General features: G+C 33.9%; 2 protein-coding genes across 2 annotated transcripts; one reads left to right on the plus strand and one right to left on the minus strand.

Moving 5' to 3' along the window:
* Positions 1 to 4,722: 4,722 nt before the first annotated feature.
* LOC131042594 (polygalacturonase) lies at positions 4,723 to 5,638 on the minus strand. Its single transcript, XM_057975905.2, has 2 exons — positions 5,373 to 5,638; positions 4,723 to 4,968 (listed from the first exon to the last, which is right to left on the minus strand). Exons 1-2 carry the CDS (start codon positions 5,583 to 5,585, stop codon positions 4,897 to 4,899), a joined length of 285 nt encoding a protein of 94 aa, XP_057831888.2. The 5' UTR covers positions 5,586 to 5,638; the 3' UTR covers positions 4,723 to 4,896.
* A 10,884-nt stretch (positions 5,639 to 16,522) lies between these two features.
* LOC131042583 (polygalacturonase-like) lies at positions 16,523 to 19,701 on the plus strand. The gene is made up of 11 exons (XM_057975897.2): positions 16,523 to 16,811; positions 16,982 to 17,110; positions 17,205 to 17,369; positions 17,470 to 17,499; positions 17,577 to 17,784; positions 17,899 to 17,980; positions 18,378 to 18,486; positions 18,668 to 18,784; positions 18,873 to 19,101; positions 19,213 to 19,262; positions 19,384 to 19,701. Exons 1-11 carry the CDS (start codon positions 16,584 to 16,586, stop codon positions 19,579 to 19,581), a joined length of 1,545 nt encoding a protein of 514 aa, XP_057831880.2. The 5' UTR covers positions 16,523 to 16,583; the 3' UTR covers positions 19,582 to 19,701.
* Positions 19,702 to 19,710: the final 9 nt, after the last annotated feature.

The raw sequence follows: 19,710 nt of genomic DNA on the forward strand, positions 1-19,710 counted from the left end.
GTTGTGTTATGTCTACATCCTTCTCTGTTATTATTAATGGTGAGCCATTTGAGTTATTTGGAGCTTCCAGAGGTCTTCATCAAGGGGATCCTTTGTCCCCCTATTTTTTCATTATTATGGCTGAGGAATTGGGCAGATTTATTTAGTCTCAAGTTTCTCATGGTTTGATTCAAGATTTGAGTTGGGGTCATGGGTTTCCTAAACTTTCTCATCTCCAGTTTGTAGATGATACTGCTCTTATGGGCGTTGCTCGTCTTCATGAGGCTGAATCTTTCAGGCAAGCTCTAGACATATATTTGGCTACCTTGGGTCATAAAATCAATGAGCACTCTTCTATCTTTTTTTTCAACACTCCAAATCATATTCAAAGGAGGATATTCTAAGGTTTTCTATTGGCTATCTTCCCTTTCTCTACTCGGGTATTCCTCTTTTTGTGGGTAGGCATCTTAATCCTTTCTGGAAAGACATGCTTGATAAGGTGCATCGAAAAGTTAATCATTGGACACACCAATGGTTATCTATTGTTGCTAGGATGACTCTTCTTCAATCAATGATTTAGGCTCTCCCTATTAACAGGAGTTTTGTTCAAATGACTCCTATGTATAGCCTTAAGGAATTTGATGCTCTCTTGCATCAATTCCTTCAGAGTGGTAATTTGCGAGCCTTTAAGTGGAGCTTAGTTAAGTGGGAGTCCATGTGTCAACCAAAAAATGATGGGGGACTTGGTCTCCATTTAGCTATCTTGAATGGGCAAGCTCTTTCTGCCAAACTTTATTGGCATTGGTGTACCAGTTAGCATCAAGTTTGGGCTCGAATTCTCACACACAAGTATCTTAATGGTTCTAACTTCTTGGATGTTATGTGTTATCGCTTGGAAGGTAGGGGTTCCATGATTTGGCACTCTCTAAAGACTAGGGCTCCATTGATTAAGGGTGGGTTGTTTTGGATTTGTAATAAGGGCTCTGAGGCACTGTTTTGGCTAGATTCTTGGCATGGTAACCAGCCTATCCTTTCTATGTATCCTCACCTCCAACCCCTTGCGAGATTTTTACCATTGTTGGTTGGGACAAGGTGGGGTACTTTAAGACTACTCAAAATTTTGGGTAGGTTGTTGGTTATAGATTGAAGGCCTCCTTTGAATGGGCACTAGGTGGAATAGAGGAGAACCAGAAAGAGATGACTCAAATCCTTACTTCTTGCGAGTGCAATTGCTTGTCAGGATAGGATGTTCTAGCTTGGGGCAGTGATTCATATGGTATGTATTTGGCTTCTATAGGGTATTTGGAGTTTGATGGACAATTTTTTGGTGGCATAGAGACTCTTTAATGGAAATAGGTGTGGAACAGGTTTTCTTTTCCCAAATGCAACTTTTTCATGTGGTCGATAGCTCCAAATTGTTGTCTTACTTGGTATAATTTGTGTAAGCGTGGCTTCCAGGGACCCCTCAATTTATGTTTTGTGTCGAAATAGTGAGTGTGTTTCTCATCTTTTTTTCCAATTCCCTTTCTCCATGAAGATCTGGCGCTTATGGTGGGAAGTTTGGAAATAGGCCTGTTGGCATGTTTCCTCTTTAGCTGAATTTTGGGCTTGTTGGGGTAAGACCTCTGTTAAGACTCCCTTCCTTCAAATTGCTTGGGCTCTTGGCCCCATCTTTATCATCTGGTATCTTTGATTGGAGAGGAATCAAAGAATTTTTCATGATGTTGGGATGGTTTTTCAACACTTGTGGTTGAAAGTTATTCATTCTCTTGGTGAGACTGTCTCAGTCAAATGTGACTTGGCTAGAGGTGTGGATCCTAGAGAGGTTGATATTTGTTATCACCTCAATCTTCCTCTTCAAGGAGTTGTTCCAATGAGGGATGATTAGGTCATGTGCAACAAATGCAAACATCCTTTGTGAAAGATAAATCGAGAGAGTCACTGGACCCCTCCTCCTGATGGAGTTTTTAAAAGTAACACTGATGGCTCATCTCATGGGAATCCTAGTCATGCTGGTATTGGTGGAGTTGGGCGTGATAGCTTTGGAGATGTTCAATTTACTTTTTTGATTTATAAGGGTTGTCATACTAATAACTTCATGGAGGCTTTGGACATTTTATATGCTATGGAACATAGCTGTGTTTTGGGTTGTAATAAGATCGTTTGCGAATCGGATTCTCAGATGATGGTGACTTTGTTGAATGGCTAGCAAGTTGATGATGTTGGATGCCAGTTAGCTTTGGTTATTAGACAAATCCTATGGTTGTGTAGTTTTTTTGAAATTTGTTACTTTTCATCACATTCCTAGAGAAAGGAATGGATTTGTAGATTGTTTGGCCAAAAGGGCTTCTAACTATCTGCAAGGCTAGAATATTATGGATAGTGGACAATTAGCACTGGATTTGTATCATTTGTTGGACTACTTAATGGAAAATGATAGAGTTGTGTAATGCTCTATCTTTGTTGGACTTTTGGCCCTTTTTTCTCTGTACCTCCTTTATGTTTTAATAAATTTTTACCCCTCTTTTAGTTAAAAATACTTTTGCTGCCATTGTAGGAAGCCTCTCTGCTTAACAAGAACTAAGATTCAAATCAAACTTTACAAACTTTCAAATCCTGATTAATGAAATTATACCAAAGAGCTAACCCTCATAAACTAGAAGTAAAACCAGTTTAGAATCATATAGATTTGCTTGGACCTTTGAAACAACAACTAAAACAAGTAGAATCCTCCTCGCTACGCGTTATTATCATTCGACCCTGGGATTCCTGCTACTTCACAAGTTCTAACGCTTCCAAGAAGTTTGAATCAATGAAATATCGTGTCCATCGAAAACTAGTGCTTTTAAAACCTCTATGACGGCTGGTTGCCCAAATTGTAGATGACTGGAGAGTTCTCTGAAAATAATTCGAAAATCAAGGAAGTGTCCTTCATGCTATCCATCACCTCATACTGAAAAACCAATCACACCATATCGGTTCAATATTCGTTACTCTACGATATCCATTTACCTTATAAACATTAAACGAGGTTGTAACGTGTAATTCCAGTATTCTGAATTGCAAGAGGACCTCTTACATAATATTACTGAATCGTCCTAATATGGTGCTAAGAAAAAGCATTCTAGGATAACCATGTTTTTTCTGGATTACCTTTCTATGGAAATGGAAATACGCATTAGAATTGTAATGTTTTGATCTTGTCGCATGCCAAGGTCCAATTTCTTTTTCAAAAACTATTATCAACTATCTATATTAATTAGAATTTCAAATAAACTGTCCAAACATATCAATGAATCATACAAACTAATTCTCTTGAATCACTATTCATATTGATAAGTCACATCATATCTAATTGATCTCCTTGAATGATTATTATCTAAATCTATTAAATTATTGATCATTATCAATCATATGAATTAGAAGTCACATCATATCTAATTAATCTCCTTGAATGATTATTATCTAAATCTATTAAATTATTGATCATTATCAATCATATGAATTAGGTTGAATTTAACATGAATGAAATGATTAGATATGTGGATACCCATTAACTCCATCTATATACAAAATTTGATAGGATTAAGATGTATGTGCAAATAATCACTAATTGATTTGATCACTTGATAAGTGACAAGTAGAGGGTATATTTAATATTTTTTTCTAAATTAAAATGTTGCTTGTAAGGGACATGGAGAATATTTTACATACCTTCTTACAATATAAAACTCTAATAAAAAGCTACAATGTCAAATTAAAACTATTATGTTTGACAAAGAGACAATCTAAACATACGTGTAAAATCTCATTGAATTTTCTAGGCTCAATTCACCAGACCAATGGTATTTACAATTTAAAATTATTAGTACTTATTATATGAGCCTTCTTTGTCTATAGATCTATAGATAGTGGTAAATGGTCAACCGATAAGAATAGATAAAACACATAAGTGAATCATGACCACTAATAGTAGGTTAATGTTTATATGCAACATCAAAGGCACAAGCTAAAATAATGCACTAACATTCATTTGAACTTTCATTAACTAGTTCATAATATATTAACAATAAAAAAAGCAAGCCAAGCTAATAGATGATGAGCTTATAAATAGTGTATGTAATGGAAGAAGGGAAAATAAGTACTATTCGACAATCATAATCATAATATCTTTAGATAAGTGGTCAACATTTAGAAGTCATACTTTAAAATTTAGATTTTTAAGTTCCGTTTCATTAGCATTATCTATTATGAGATAAATTGTTACACAAGAAGTTTGCTACTTATATAAAGACATCTATTTATTTAATTAATTTTATCAAAAATAAAATAAAAAATCATATTTTTTTATTTTGAACATAAAATGAATCTTGAGCATAAACCAATTTAGTAAATGAATATAACATAGATCATTTCCACACTTTTATATTATAGATAGGAATATTCACTTAAAGACATACAAATAGTCTAACAAGAATTTGACATGGGAAAACTTTACCTTAAAAAATTGTCAAATTTATAAATGATATATTAGAAATTAAAACTAACAGAAATGCATATTTAGATATATTAAATTTATAAATGAAAAGTCAATTTTATAACACCTAAGATCCCAAAAATAAACAAATAAATAAAATATCACTTCAATTTTTGTTATTTCCTGTTGAATTTTGTGTTTAAAAAAGGTACCATCCCGCTTTGAATTTCGTAAACCATATGTTTACTACTAAATAGAGAGAATACTTAACGAAAAGACTGTAAACTTAGTAACGCTGAAATTTAATATATTATTCATACAATTATTTCAAAGCGGTGGAATACAACTATATTGCAGCCCGCAAACATTATTAATGGTAGCTCTGTAATTTCATATTCGACTATACTTATACTGACTAAAAACAAAACATAGTATATAGATTAACCATGTTGTGGATCGCGTCCTGTATTAGGCTTGGGATGGCGAGGATCGCGAGGACTCCGCAGTTTTCTCTGCATTTAAAAGGGAAAACATTTGACATTAAACATTAAACGTTCATTTCTTTCAAAGGGGTGGCTCTTCATTATTGCATGCTAAATTCTCTAAAATTTCTCTGAAATAAATGCATTAACAACCTATGCAATTGCATTTTCCAGTTTCAATGTTCTACTAGCAATTAACAGTTAGCTAATTGAGGGGAAACAACTTTTGACAATCAAAAAGTTAGATAGTAATTTTTTTTAATCTAAATTTTGTTTGGTAAAATATCGATCCATATTTTGAATCAGATTAAATGATTCATCATCATCAAAAAATTTAGATTCTGATTCAATACATTCCATCAAATAAACATACACAATTTTAACCCAAAAGAATTTGCTATCTAATTAGATAATTTTAAAAAGAGGTGAATTACCTCATGCTTTCCATCGCCAACTGCGCCATATTCTTCTATATTGAAAACAGTGGCAGCGGAATCATCAGAATTAACAACTGTTTTTAATTTCAAATACTGGTCGTTATCACTGTCTAAAATGCTTTGTGCAGATTGAGCTTCTTCTGCTGCTGCTGCGCTTAATGTGATTAGCAAGGCCAAAATGGGCATGGCAAGAATAAATTTCATGGCCATTTTGAATCAACAAAACAAACGATTTCTTCAGAATGAGTTGGAAAAGCAGTCTTGTTTGTGAGTGGAAAATCGCTATGCATTTTATACAGCCTCCCGATGAATATTTCCAACTTAATCCAGAAAAAAATCGTACGTAAGCTATACTGAATTCCACGAGTGTTCTCTGTTAGCACAATATGAGGAGGACTGGGTAATAGACATTAGCCCTTCCTAACACTGTAATTGCACGTTACAATTTTCTCAAATTCCTCGGAGGTAAATAAATATAATTAACTAACTAATTGTCGACCGATATGCCACGTTTGCATTTTCAATATGAGGTGGCTGAATTTAGTATGACACTTGATGTTAGACGTGTAAGATTAAATTATCTTCAGCTCATAAAATATGATCAGATATTGATTATTAAATACCATTAATTGTTATATATACTATTGTGTTTTTAAACTCTTTGAATGTTTCTCATATTTCAATTAGTTGTATGTTGTGAAGTGTATGAGAAAGATGTCAATAACGGGTTTTGAAGTGTATATGAAAGATGTCTATACTAGCAATTGCACACCAATGTGCAATGTATATATATATGTTCAATAGGAAAATATTGGAAAAAATAAGAAAGAGGGTAATTAGGAGAATAGTTGCTTTATGAAATAGGTAGATTGAAATTTAAGTACTTTTGCTTTGTTCATAACTTTTAGAAGTTGAACAATTTTTCATATAGAGATAATTTTTTTTAGTAGTAAAATCAAGTAATTGGAGTGAAGGAACAAAATACTGAAATGTTAGATTTTGTATTATTTACAAGGCTGAAAATCTCATTATTTACTAATTGTGTTTTGAAAAAATATTTACAAAGTGGAGAATTTAATTAGAAACATTATGGAATTGAACATATGGTCTACATTTGAAAAATAGTTGGAACCTGTAAAGAAAATGCACTTTAAACATTGAAAGAGGATTTGCAAAAAACATTTGCATAACTTCTTCATTTATAGGTTTAGCTCAAATTGTATTACAATCCCTATAATAGGATACATAGTTCCACAGTTGATATCATACTCTATAGAAGAACAGTGGGCAAAACAAGAATTGTCAATTTGAATTTGTATAAGTTGAATGAGTTTAATAATTTATCATATATAGATGAAAAGCATAGCCATTGTTTTGAACATGTTTCATAGTTTTAGAAAACACCTGAAATTTGTCAAATAGAGTAGTTTAATTGAATCACATTATATAGAATAATATTATGCAAAAGAAAAATTGTCAACTTGAATTTGTATAACTTGAGTGAGTTTAATAATTTACCATTCAAAGATCAAAATTAGAAGCATTGTTTTGAACATGTCTCGGACATTTACAAAACACTTGAAATTTGTCAAATACAGTACTTTAATTTGAGCAATGTGGTAAATTTAAATGGTATGCATAATATAGGTATTGAACTAAGAATAGAAGGAACAAACCTCATATCCTTGGATGGATAGTAGATTGTGCATCTGATAATGTTTTCAATCGTGCCTCCTCTTCTTTGCATCGAGTGACATGTGGACTTTGTTGCATTCGTGCATACCTTTCGAATGTGAAGGCAGGGTGAATGCGAAGACTTGTAAGATCATGAACTCTTGAAATAGCTGTGAATGTCAACCCTTGGCGGTCAATGTTGTCAATGTCAATTGTTGCTCTTTGAAGTGTGAGTCCTTGTGATTTGTGTATTGTTAAGTCACATGCCATTTTTAGTGGTATTTGTCATCAAAAACCATGACTTATTGGTCCTATAGGGATATTTTTTGGGTTATTGTGATCCCAAGTTGGGCCTGTGTAATTTTGGAATTGAACAACAACAAATAAGGGTAGTTGAGGTGGGTTTCCACCATCATTGTATACAATTTATTTGACTTGTCTGAGTGCACCATTGACAAGTCTTGTTTCCACCCATAGATTTGTACACAACATAACCTCTTGGCCAATACATAGCAAGATCTTAGATTGTAGTTGTTCATCATCTGGATTTGAGCATGTTAATCCCATCATTTTTCCTACAATGGATAGGGCAATAGGATTTGCCAAAGACAGCAATATGAGTTTATTATGCAATGACACCATTTCATTTGTTGCAAAAAGATGTTTGGATGGTAAAAAAATAGATTATTCTGCAGAGGTGAGTGATGAAATTGACCGAGACATTAGAAGTTGCTAGTCTACAATTGTAGGTTCTGTATTTTATAAATTTGAGAGTTCATGAAAAGCAATTTGTGCAGGTTGCTCTCCAATTTGACAAAATATTTTATCCAATGTTATAATTGTTGTGAAGCTAGGCCATAGTGTCCCTCCATAAGAAGTTGCAGCATACATTGGAATGTCCTTGACAGGTGGTAGTTGGCCCAAGTCACCAAATAGTATGATTGAGCATCCTCCAAATTGGATTTGGTTATGGGTAAGGAATGCCTCACGTAACCTCATATCCATGCATTGTATTAACCTTCAACCAATGAAGCTCATTTCATCTATTAGAATATAATGAATGAAGTACATTCTTTCTTGGAAGTTTGCAATTGTTTGTCCTTGAAGGGGGACCATTTCTTTGATTGGAATTCGAAGGACAGAATGAATCGTTGATGCTTGTATGTTGAATGCTACAACACCTGTTGGTGCAAAGAGTAGTAATGGTGACTGTCCATTTGGTCTCGATCTCATCATTGTAAACTTTATGTTCGTTATCATGTGAGACTTTCTTATGCCTGTAGTTCCTTGAACAATAATCTTTAGTGGTGGCTTTAAAGTATTGTCTTGTAGATGTAAATAACTAAATCATATGCCTTTTGTTACTGTATAGACATGTCATATGGGGCCTACTAATTGATGACATGGTAGGCTTGAAACGTTGGTCGATTGGAGTGTATGAAATTAGTAGCTACAACTTTTTATTGTGTGGGTACGTGGTTTTTTTCTCAATCATGGTTCAAGTCAATTTCACATTGTCCAAGCATATCAAGTTCATCCAACTGAACAGGAAGCCCTGGGTATAAAGTTGAAAGGGCCTACCATTCATTAAGGACGTCTTGTTGCATTTGTTCAGGCTCTCTTGAAGGAGTGATAGCATCACTTTCTTCCATTGTTGTTGAGGTTGTTCGATGTACATGCCATGGATGGTAGCTGTTGGAGAACCTCTCTGATTGTGCTTTTATTTCATCATCTGAAGAGCCAAAATCCATCTGGATGTTACGAAATGGATGGTACAGTATGAGTTCACTCCAACAAAATGCTTGAAAATATTTGTCCTCCTTTGAAGGGATGGATGTGAATCTAGGGGATACTCGAACTATTACTGGAGTGGTTCGCTCTTTCCATTGATCACATTTTCGAGATCCACTGAATGACCATTTTTTAGTTACGTCAATAAGACACATTCTCTCTAGATGTATAGGCCTTTCCATGTAAGTTGCAATATATCTTGCATAAGTGGTTGTTCCTGTGGGGGAGACTGAAACACGTTGGAAGTTTTTTTGGTTCACATTTAAAGAAACAAATATATCGATGGAATATTTGGTTTCTCAATTTCAATGCTTGTGGGTTCCATGCACAGACGTATCTTTCAATGTAGTGAAGAGCATTTTGTACTGACAAAATGTGATTCCACTATATTTTGGCAATGGCAGGTGCTTCTTGTAGCCAAATGAAACCATGGGTATATGAAGAGCCTCTATGTTTCCACTCGTACCTACAAAATTAGATGTTTAGACTCAAAAATAGTAAGAGTTAAATTTAAAATAAAAAGTTTGGCAGAGTTATACCTGTACCAGTAGTCAGTTGCACTGAGAAGCTTTTCCAAGACCTCGACACGAAGTGCTATGAATCTATGATGCATGTAGAATGCAGTAAGGTGGGGATTTTGAAATATATTTTGTAACCTACACTTGGAAGTCGCATATGGATTTGTTGGTGTGGTGGATGGCATGATTTTATGTAAGTTTGGCCATTTTGTATTTACTGCACTAAGTGTGAAAAATAGTGTTGGGCAACCAATCTGAATGGCCATATCAATAATTTCCCTTCTTCATTGGTTCTAGAATGCTTTTGTACCATGGATTGATGAGCTAAAATGCATTAGCTGATCAACAATCTTTTCATCAAGCAAGTCCTTTACTCTTTCTAAAGGGAACCAATTGTTGCAGGCAGTTCATCATGTAGTTTCTTTTGAACAAAAACATATGTTGTGGCTTGGCTTTGATGCCGCATAACTATATTCAATATGGAGTACCTAAACCTTGGGTGTTGGTCAGACCTGTTGTCATGGTATCGCAAAAGATTGAGAGCATACTAATATAACTTAACTTCTTTGAGACGCAATTGTTTGAATGCAGTTGTACCCTTTGGGAACAAAGTGGGGAATGACATCACAAATAATCCTTCAGTGTTGTATTCATTTATGGGAGATGGGGAGATGGGTGGCCATTGCAATATAGGAGGTGGTCTTCCTTCTCCTAGTTACAATAAAGAGCATACTTCTTCCAACTCTCTGCATGTCGGTGGAAGGTTCGCCACAAATGAAGTAGTTGTTTGCAAATTCTCTTCCAATGGATCATCTTCTATACTATTTTCTTGCATCAAGCTCATATCAATGGGATCTGGATTTGAAGTTGTTGCATATAGAAGGTTAGATATGTTTGTAGGGTTAAGGGGTAAGGTTATTAATGCTGAGACATCTACTTGTACATCTTTGTAGTATGGGTCATACGAGATCTTATATTGCAATCCATCATAAACACGTCTTCTACTCACATAGAAGTTGTATTGTTGTTGACAACTGGTTTCCTTGTTTACTATTATTATGTCCAATCCATCTATACATATAGGCAAGTGGGATACAATTGTTGAAATATCTCGAGGAAAATAAATAGTGTGCCCACTATATTTTAGTTGTCCCCCTCTTGCATAAGTAACTTGAAGGATAGGGCTAACCTTTGATATCAACATCTCCTTGATTTGAGTTAGTATTTGCAAACAATGTTGTTGTTCACCAAGGTCCATGTTGTTCCATTCTAAGAAGTGATGTCCATTTTTTTGTGATGTGCATCTATAACAAGTATTAATTCCATTTTATTGTCTAGTTTTAATTCCTGGATATCTTTCCATGCAAACTAGACATGTTGAAAACTTTAAAAGTTTGTCCAACTTTGAACAAAAATTTTTTCTAGCATTGCAATAATTTTGAGAGAAAATTGGGGGTGTATGCATATGACCTATTGGGATAGGTTGACTTGTATGTTCAATTTGAGGCACATGTGTTTGTAGATGTGTTGGATATTGGGAAGAAGAAAATGTCGATGTAGAGGCTTTCTCAACAACAATGTGTGGGATCTCTCGTCTTCTTTTGTTAATAATAATTTTCCTTGCATGGTACCTTGCACGTTGCATTTCATTTTGATGAGCACATTTCTCTTGCACTGTATCAATCTGTATGTCCATGGCATGGTCTATTGACTACCAAAGGAATGTGGTCTATCTATGGATAAATTTTTTTTTAATATAAATATATAACAATACCAATATAATACAAAATGAAGAGATATATCTATTTCCAAGAGTAGTTGACTAATATAAACACAGAAAAAGAATTGCAAAATAATTTGAAATAACATGTAAAACCATTCATAAAGATGCTTATGACATAAATTGTGAGGAGAAAAAACAAAAAAACATTTTTATCATATTAACATAGCATATGTTCATATACGTGTTTATTGGAGGTCAAATATCTTGACCAAGGGACATAAATGTACTCGCATGGAGGACAATTCTATGCAATAAAGGGCATAAAGTTATGAAAGATACAACTCAACAAAGGAAAAGGAAATCCTTGAAAAGGGAGAAGATTCAAACATTATTCTTTCCCCCCAAGAATGGAGATATAATAAGAAAGACTATTATGTTGCTATCAAAGTATGATTCTACATGAATTTGTACCACTAAAAACAACAAAGATCCTCTGAAAGGTAAGCTACCAATGTCACAAAGTGATGAGCAACAAAATAGGCAAAGGGATTACTATTCATCTATCATTTTAATAATACCATTATCAATAAGATTTTGAATTTAATTTTGGAAATTAGGACATTTATTTGTAAGATGGCCATGAATTTGATGATATGTGAAAGAATTATTGTCTTGACTATGTTTAAATATTCTTCTTTTCTTTGTAAAATAAAGGGAGATTAATTGAGCTTTAAGAAGATCATCCATAGCTATTTGAGGTAATGAGTGAGGATATCATATGCCTTCTCTAGTGCATAGTGAGGGAGGATCCATAGGTACCTTTTTCTTATTCTAACTTTCCAAGCCTTGTCCATTATAGCCTTGTCAGATTTAGGTATCACTCTTACTACAAATCAACTATTATTATCTCAAGTGCCTTTGTAATAAAAAATATTTGAAAAGAATAAGAAGTTATTGAACCTTGTCTTAGAAGGGTGGGAGATTATTTTGGCAATGAGTTATCCAGCAATCAAAAATCCATTTGGTGGTCTCCCATCTTAGTTTCCTTGGACTCGTGTTCTCCTATTTAAGCATACAGTGTAGACTCTTCTAGACCTTGTTCATAAAGCTAGTAAGCATTTTTCACAAGTTTAAATTCGAGATTGAAAATGAAGACGAGGAGATCTTTCAAACATCTTTTATTTCTATTCCTTGCCAAATATTATATAAAATTAGGGCTTGTTCTCTCAAACCTTAGCGAAAAGATCAGAAATGATGCACAAACACCTCTTTATGATATTGCTATCACGATTCAACTATGTTGTTTTTTAGTCAAGCTCATTGACCCATGCTTCATGTGTAGTGGTTAACAAGAACCCATCTCAAGTACACTTGGCACTCATTGGCTCTAGGTGATTCTCATAGAGGTGAAGCATTGAGACTTCTTGGGAGGTCACTCATCATAATACTACTTCAATTCAAGCAATCTCTACCATGGAGTTTCTCCCAAGGTTAAAACCAACTTAGCTTGCTATGCAATTTGACTTATAAGCCTTAGGAATGCTATTTGTGGCTTTTTCCATATTTAACTATGGTTGAATAGCTCAACCATCATTGGTAGCTTTAGTCTCTCCTAACACTTAGAACCATCAATTTAATGCATTTGATCTACTATGTTGGAACCTTAATTAGTTAATTTTTCCTAGTATATTATCTATCATGGTCTTTCAATGGAAAATAAACTCATGAACATGGGCATCCCTTTCCCTCATTTTCATTTTGGTGGACAATTAGAGGACCTCAAGCATCCATTTTTGTTTTTCTCCCATACTGAAGAAGCCTAAAGTTGAATCCATGACCTTTTCAAGCCTTTCTATCATTCCCGATTCTCTTGACATGTGATTATGTTGCTAGGTTGGCCTTGTCTCCCACATAATTACACCCACCTTTGGGTAAGTTCACAATAATGGTTCCCACTTTCACCCACGAAGAAAAAACGAGGTGGGAGGAAAACAAATTCAGAGGTGGTTCGAGTGAAGTGGGGGTGTTCGAACGAACTACCCTTTGGGGTTCGAGCGAACCCCCCACTTCGCTCAAACCCCCTCTTTCGAGCAAAGCACCTTTAATGCTTGTTTATGTCATTTTTCAATTAAATTGGGGGGGTTCTCTTGAACCCCCCTTCATTCAAACCCCCCTAAAATCGGGGGCTTCGCTCGAATCCCCCTTTTTTTGAACCCCCTTTTTAACACTTCTCTGAAGCTTTCTACATTTTTTTGCAAGTTTTTGGCCTTCAAACCTCTAGTTGAAGGCTCAAATGGAATGATCTTGACAACCCAATTTGTAGTATGATAGTCCTTGAAGCAAGCTCTCCAATGACGATAATTTAATTACATATTGAGTTTATTATGAACTTGTTTTTTTAATTTTACCAAATATAGGTTTTTCACCGAACATGAATTTCTCCATTCAACACACTGGGAAAAATAGTAAACTACTTCAAAAAAAATATGAAAAATATCTATGCCCTAGGTATTGATGTCTTATTTCTAACAAAAAATAATAAATGAATTTCAATAAATATAGAACAAGTTATATGTTCAAACGTACACCTATGTCTAAAATATAATTAGTCGGACTTCAAAACTTAATAAAATGAAAACTATTCAACATATAACTATCAAACCAACTGCAAGCCCTGGATATTGATGTTACAAACTAAAATTCGAAAGAATTGAGTTTTTATCATTCATAGAAAAAAATTATGCATTTCGAGAGGCACATCACTCTTAAAAAATGTAGTTTGCTATTAAAAACTAATTTTTGAGGGAGATGGAAAAATTAAAAAAAAATCCTTCAAAAAAATTTTTAAAAAATATATATAAAATCTATAGAAAAAATGTTACAAGTCACTAATTTACATCATCTTCAACTTCATAATAGTTTAAAAGTTATAGTTGTCGGAATTTGAAGATTATTTTAAACTTGTTCATCTCAGTGTCAAAAGTGGCAAAAAAGTGGAAACCATTATTGTGATTTCACCCATATTTTTGAGTGGAGATCCTATTTTGTATGTATCTCAATCAAAATTTGGCTTTTTTCTTCAATTTCAATGTAGATGTTCATTTCTCTATTTACAAAAAGCATATGATTTTCTCTACTATTTTCATGTATATTCAAGTACAAGCTAACAAATTTGCACTTAAGCTTGTTGCAATATGCCCTTCTGGATTGTCATTGATGTCAACCCATCTTGACTAGAGGTTGTGCAATACTCCTACATGTTCAGTTAATGAACATATTTTGTATAGTCAGCTTCTGGATATTCATGCTTTATCTTTAGTGGCCCAAAAGATAGGATAAATACATATTGATAGTTTTCTGGTGTATATGGTAATCACTTTTTGGTTCGGATTAAGGAATAATGTACATAGAGGTTGAAGCCGACAGCATACATGTTTTTGTGTTCCGCATTGACAGAATTGGGTGGTTTTGGTATGTTGGTAATATACACATTACATCTCCTTCTAAACGACTTCATAGTATATGAGTTTTGATTTGGATGGTATAAGAAGGTCAAAAATGCCTTGTAGTTAAAATAGAAAAAAAAATGTGTATGCGGATGTGAGAAAAGAGAATGGAATAAAGGTGGTATAGATTTGGAGTAGATCAAAGATTCGAAGACCTAGTAGATGAACCAAAGAGTGCTTTAACTGGAACTTCTATTAGCATTATGTAGATGCTCTTTGTATAGTTCGAATCATATTACATATTGTACTAAATAGTTTTTTATGTATCTTGCGTTGAAGAAGTGATCTTTACCTATAATTCATCTTTTGTATCTTGCCTAAGGTTGTGCACCTTAGTCTACAAGTCCGAAGTAGTAAGCTCTTTGGCTGGTGACCACATTTATTGTAAATAGTGAATATACATATTGTGAGTTTAATTCTCACTATGGTTTTTCCCAATTTGAGTTTTCCACATAAAAATCTGGTGTTATTGTGTGGATTTCTTTGCGGTTACTACTTTTACTTTCAATGGATGAATGTTGTATCACTTTAATTTGGTAAAAAAAAATATGTTGATTCACCCGCCCTTTCAACATTCCAATAAGTGTTCAACAAAGCTTTCCCATCTTTGGGAGTTGGTAAACCACAAGGGAAATGCCCCTATACTATTTCCATGGTGACTCTGGACTCTTCCTCTCTTTCAAGAGGTTTTTGGTGTGGTTACAACCAATGTATCAAGAGAGACCATAGATCTCAATCCCAAGGGGGGTAGCCTTATAATTCTCTTGGCTCTAATACTTGTGGCTAGTCCCAACCTACTAGGTACTATTTTAGGTAGCCTTCTACCTCTTTTTAGGGGTATGGGGAGGTCAGTTGACCTAATTTTGACAAGTTTCCTCATCAACAACTTGTTATTTCTTTATTTTGCACCCAACAACCTAGTTCAAAGAAACTCATAAGGAAGGTGTGTTTACGAGTTGTAAGCCCATGGATGACACTAATGTTGACATTATATCAATTGCTTAATTATATATTTTTATGTTTATAAATTGAACTCAATCCCACTAGAATTCATGAACTTACCCTTCTACCAGCCTAATTTTTTTCAGTAAATATATATTATATTTTTTTCATTTTAATACAAAAGAAAGTAAGAATATTCTTTAAAATATGAACGACTACTTAAAATTCTTTAAAAAAAATTAAATTTAAAATTAAAATCCACTTGTGGGAATGAGCTAAGTAAAAAATTTATATTATGTTTTTCTCTAAAACATTCCATACAAAAACTAAGGCTCAACCCACACGAAGACAAAAAGTCAAAGTTTGCATTGGAACTTGTAAATCCTAATTGACGAAATTATACCAAAGAGGTAACCGTCGTAAACTAGAACTAAAACCAGTTTAAAATCGTATAGATATTCTTGGAGCCTTTCAAGCAAAAAACTAAAAGAAGTATAATCCTCCTCGATACGTGTTATTATCATTCGACCCTGGGATTCCTGCTACTTCACAAGTTCTAAACGGTTCCAACAAGTTTAAATCGATGAAATATCGTGTCCATCGAAAACTAATGCTTTAAAAGTTCTATGACGGCTGGTCGCCTGGACTGTAGATGACTGCAGAACTTCTCCGAAAAATACTCTAAAATCAAGTGTCCTTGATATTATCCATCACCTCATACTGAAAAAACAATCACGGCATATCAATTCATCTATTCATTACCCTATGATATTCATGTATCTTATAAGCACTAAACGAGATTGTAACGTGTAATTCCAGAGTTGGATTTGCAAGAGGAACTGTCACAGAATCGTCCTGATATGGTGCTAAGAAAAAGCATTCGTGGAATTCAAGATCCTGCACGTACCATTTTTTTCTGGATTGCCTCTCTATCGAAATGGAAATACCCATAGGCGACATGTATAAAATGAACAGTGATTTCCCACTCACAAACATGTTTTCTTCTCAATAGTTGAGTTCGAGACAAGTATAGAAAGAATTTTCTTTTATTAAAATGGCCATGAAATTAATTGCTCCAATGGCCTTTCTGGCCATGCAATTGATTATAATGGCGGCAGCAGAAGATCAATCTGCCCAAATTATGTTGGACAGTGTTGTCGAAAAATATCTTAGATCGAATCGGAGTTTAAGAAAAGTTGAGCATTCTCGTCATGATGCTATCAACATCTTCAATGTGGAAAAATATGGCGCAGTAGGCGATGGAAAGCATGATTGCACTGAGGTCATTCATCATATTTTAAATTCAATTTTTTATATGATACGTTAAGAGATATTTATATGAAATAAACAGACTATTGAATATGGTACCAATCTAGTTAATTCTTAATTCATTTATGGGCACTACTCAATGGAATAGAAATTTATTGATTTATAATTGATTTTTATTGACAGGCATTTTCAACAGCATGGCAAGCTGCATGCAAAAAGCCATCAGCAATGTTGCTTGTGCCAGGCAACAAGAAATTTGTTGTAAACAATTTGTTCTTCAATGGGCCATGTCAACCTCACTTTACTTTTAAGGTTTGTAATTTTAAAAACCAAGATTTATTATACTTCTAGTAATTGATTTTATTTCATATTAATTTGTTGAATTGATGATTTGTTACATTTGCAGGTAGATGGGATAATAGCTGCGTACCAAAATCCAGCGAGCTGGAAGAATAATAGAATATGGTTGCAGTTTGCTAAACTTACAGGTTTTACTCTAATGGGTAAAGGTGTAATTGATGGGCAAGGAAAACAATGGTGGGCTGGCCAATGTAAATGGGTCAATGGACGAGTAAGTGATAAACTTTCTATTCTTAAATTTTTGTACCATATTCTCTAAAACAATTGTCTTGATTTTGAGATTTGACTCGTACTGTTTTCATTCTCTGCAGGAAATTTGCAACGATCGTGATAGACCAACAGTAAGCATTTATTGAACATTTGTTGGATCGTTGATTATGGTTTTTGTATGCTAAATATTTATGATAATTATATGCAGGCCATTAAATTCGATTTCTCCACGGGTCTGATAATCCAAGGACTGAGACTAATGAACAGCCCCGAATTTCATTTAGTTTTTGGGAATTGTGAGGGAGTAAAAATCATCGGCATTAGTATTACGGCACCGAGAGACAGTCCTAACACTGATGGAATTGATATCTTTGCATCTAAAAACTTTCACTTACAAAAGAACACGATAGGAACAGGTAATCCTTTCTCTGAATAAACTCTAACTTATAATCTCTGTCATAATGTTTGATTACATTAAATCTTGTTGGATGATCTGAATTACTAAATACATGGCATTATGAGTTGTACAGGGGATGACTGCGTCGCTATAGGCACAGGGTCTTCTAATATTGTGATTGAGGATCTGATTTGCGGTCCAGGCCATGGAATAAGGTAAGCTTTCTTCAAATGAAAACCTTCTTTCAAATCAAAATCAATCTTTTTGTTTTTTCATTTTTTGGTTCTTTTTATAGAATGTTGATTAAATGGTGGTGGTGTTGTCCTCTGCATCAACATTCAAACTCTCATTTGATCATTATGATTGCAAATTTATTCTGATACTAATTTAATGTGCTAGTGGATTTGAACCTCAATTCTAATATTTACCTAACATTTTTAACTAAAATCTACATTTATCTCCTTACCTTGCAGTATAAGAAGTCTTGCAAGAGAAACATTTGATCATTATGATTGCAAATTTATTTTTATACTAATTTAATGTGTCCATAGATTTGAACCTCAATTCTAATATTTACCTGACTAAATCTACATTTATCTCCTTGCCTTGCAGTATAGGAAGTCTTGGGAGGGAAAACTCTAGAGCAGAGGTTTCATACGTGCACGTAAATGGGGCTAAATTCATAGACACACAAAATGGATTAAGAATCAAAACATGGCAGGTAAATTCTTAATTAAATTAAGTTTATAGGAAAAATTCAAATGTGTCTTCTTAAATTTTATGATAGGTCTATATAATGAGACAATTGTAATTCATCAATTCTTTGATCATTTGATAAAAACTTCATATAATTTATTAAATCAATAGAACAATTTTTTACTCTTACTGCAATTTTGTAACAGGGTGGTTCAGGCATGGCAAGCCATATAATATATGAGAATGTTGAAATGATAAATTCGGAGAACCCCATATTAATAAATCAATTCTACTGCACTTCGGCTTCTGCTTGCCAAAACCAGGTATTTCCAAACATTCAGATAAACTTTCTAAAGCTATATTTTTTATATGGGTTATTTGTAAAGCAAAACGTCTTGTTTGTATTTAAAGAGGTCTGCGGTTCAAATCCAAGATGTGACATACAAGAACATACGTGGGACATCAGCAACAGCAGCAGCAATTCAACTTAAGTGCAGTGACAGTATGCCCTGCAAAGATATAAAGCTAAGTGATATATCTTTGAAGCTTACCTCAGGGAAAATTGCTTCCTGCCTTAATGATAATGCAAATGGATATTTCAGTGGACACGTCATCCCTGCATGCAAGAATTTAAGTCCAAGTGAGTATATTTCTAAAACATGTTTATTTTAAAATAAGTAGAGCAGTTTTATTGTGTGTTGCTGTATTTGTTTCTTTGAGGAAATATTTGACTGTGAATATGATGATATAGGTGCTAAGCGAAAAGAATCTAAATCCCATAAACACCCAAAAACTGTCATGGTATGTTGATAAATTTATAGTCTAATCATTTATTTTCTATATCTTGTTAATTTTAATTGAAATTTAAAATTATTTTCTAAAATGATTTTGAATGTAATATATCGTTTTTGTTTTTGTTAAGGTTGAAAATATGGGAGCATATGACAAGGGTAACAGAACACGCATATTGTTGGGGTCGAGGCCTCCGAATTGTACAAACAAATGTCATGGTTGCAGTCCATGTAAGGCCAAGTTAGTTATTGTTCATCGTATTATGCCGCAGGAGTATTATCCTCAGAGGTGGATGTGCAGCTGTCATGGCAAAATCTACCATCCATAATGAGATACATTGAAACTGTATGTGCTAGTGAATATTCTTGTGGTACAATATTAGAACTGATATTGAAAATAAATCATAAATGTTTCTAAGGCATTTATAATAGATTATATTAATGGTTCAGCCTGGTGT

The sequence above is a fragment of the Cryptomeria japonica genome, chromosome 2, assembly GCF_030272615.1.
Source record: "Cryptomeria japonica chromosome 2, Sugi_1.0, whole genome shotgun sequence".
NCBI classification, from domain to species: Eukaryota; Viridiplantae; Streptophyta; class Pinopsida; order Cupressales; family Cupressaceae; genus Cryptomeria; species Cryptomeria japonica.

What these genes read in the sequence shown, in the direction of transcription:
- LOC131042594 (XM_057975905.2), bottom strand. Translation starts at nt 5,585, where the DNA reads ATGGCCATGAAATTTATTCTTGCCATGCCCATTTTGGCCTTGCTAATC. An exon ending in TTGGCGATGGAAAGCATGAG is followed by an intron (nt 4,969 to 5,372) that starts GTAATTCACCTC and finishes TTTTAAATGCAG; the next exon opens with AGAAAACTGCGGAGTCCTCG.
- LOC131042583 (XM_057975897.2), top strand. Translation starts at nt 16,584, where the DNA reads ATGGCCATGAAATTAATTGCTCCAATGGCCTTTCTGGCCATGCAATTG. An exon ending in AACCTCACTTTACTTTTAAG is followed by an intron (nt 17,111 to 17,204) that starts GTTTGTAATTTT and finishes TTACATTTGCAG; the next exon opens with GTAGATGGGATAATAGCTGC. An exon ending in ATGCAAGAATTTAAGTCCAA is followed by an intron (nt 19,102 to 19,212) that starts GTGAGTATATTT and finishes ATGATGATATAG; the next exon opens with GTGCTAAGCGAAAAGAATCT.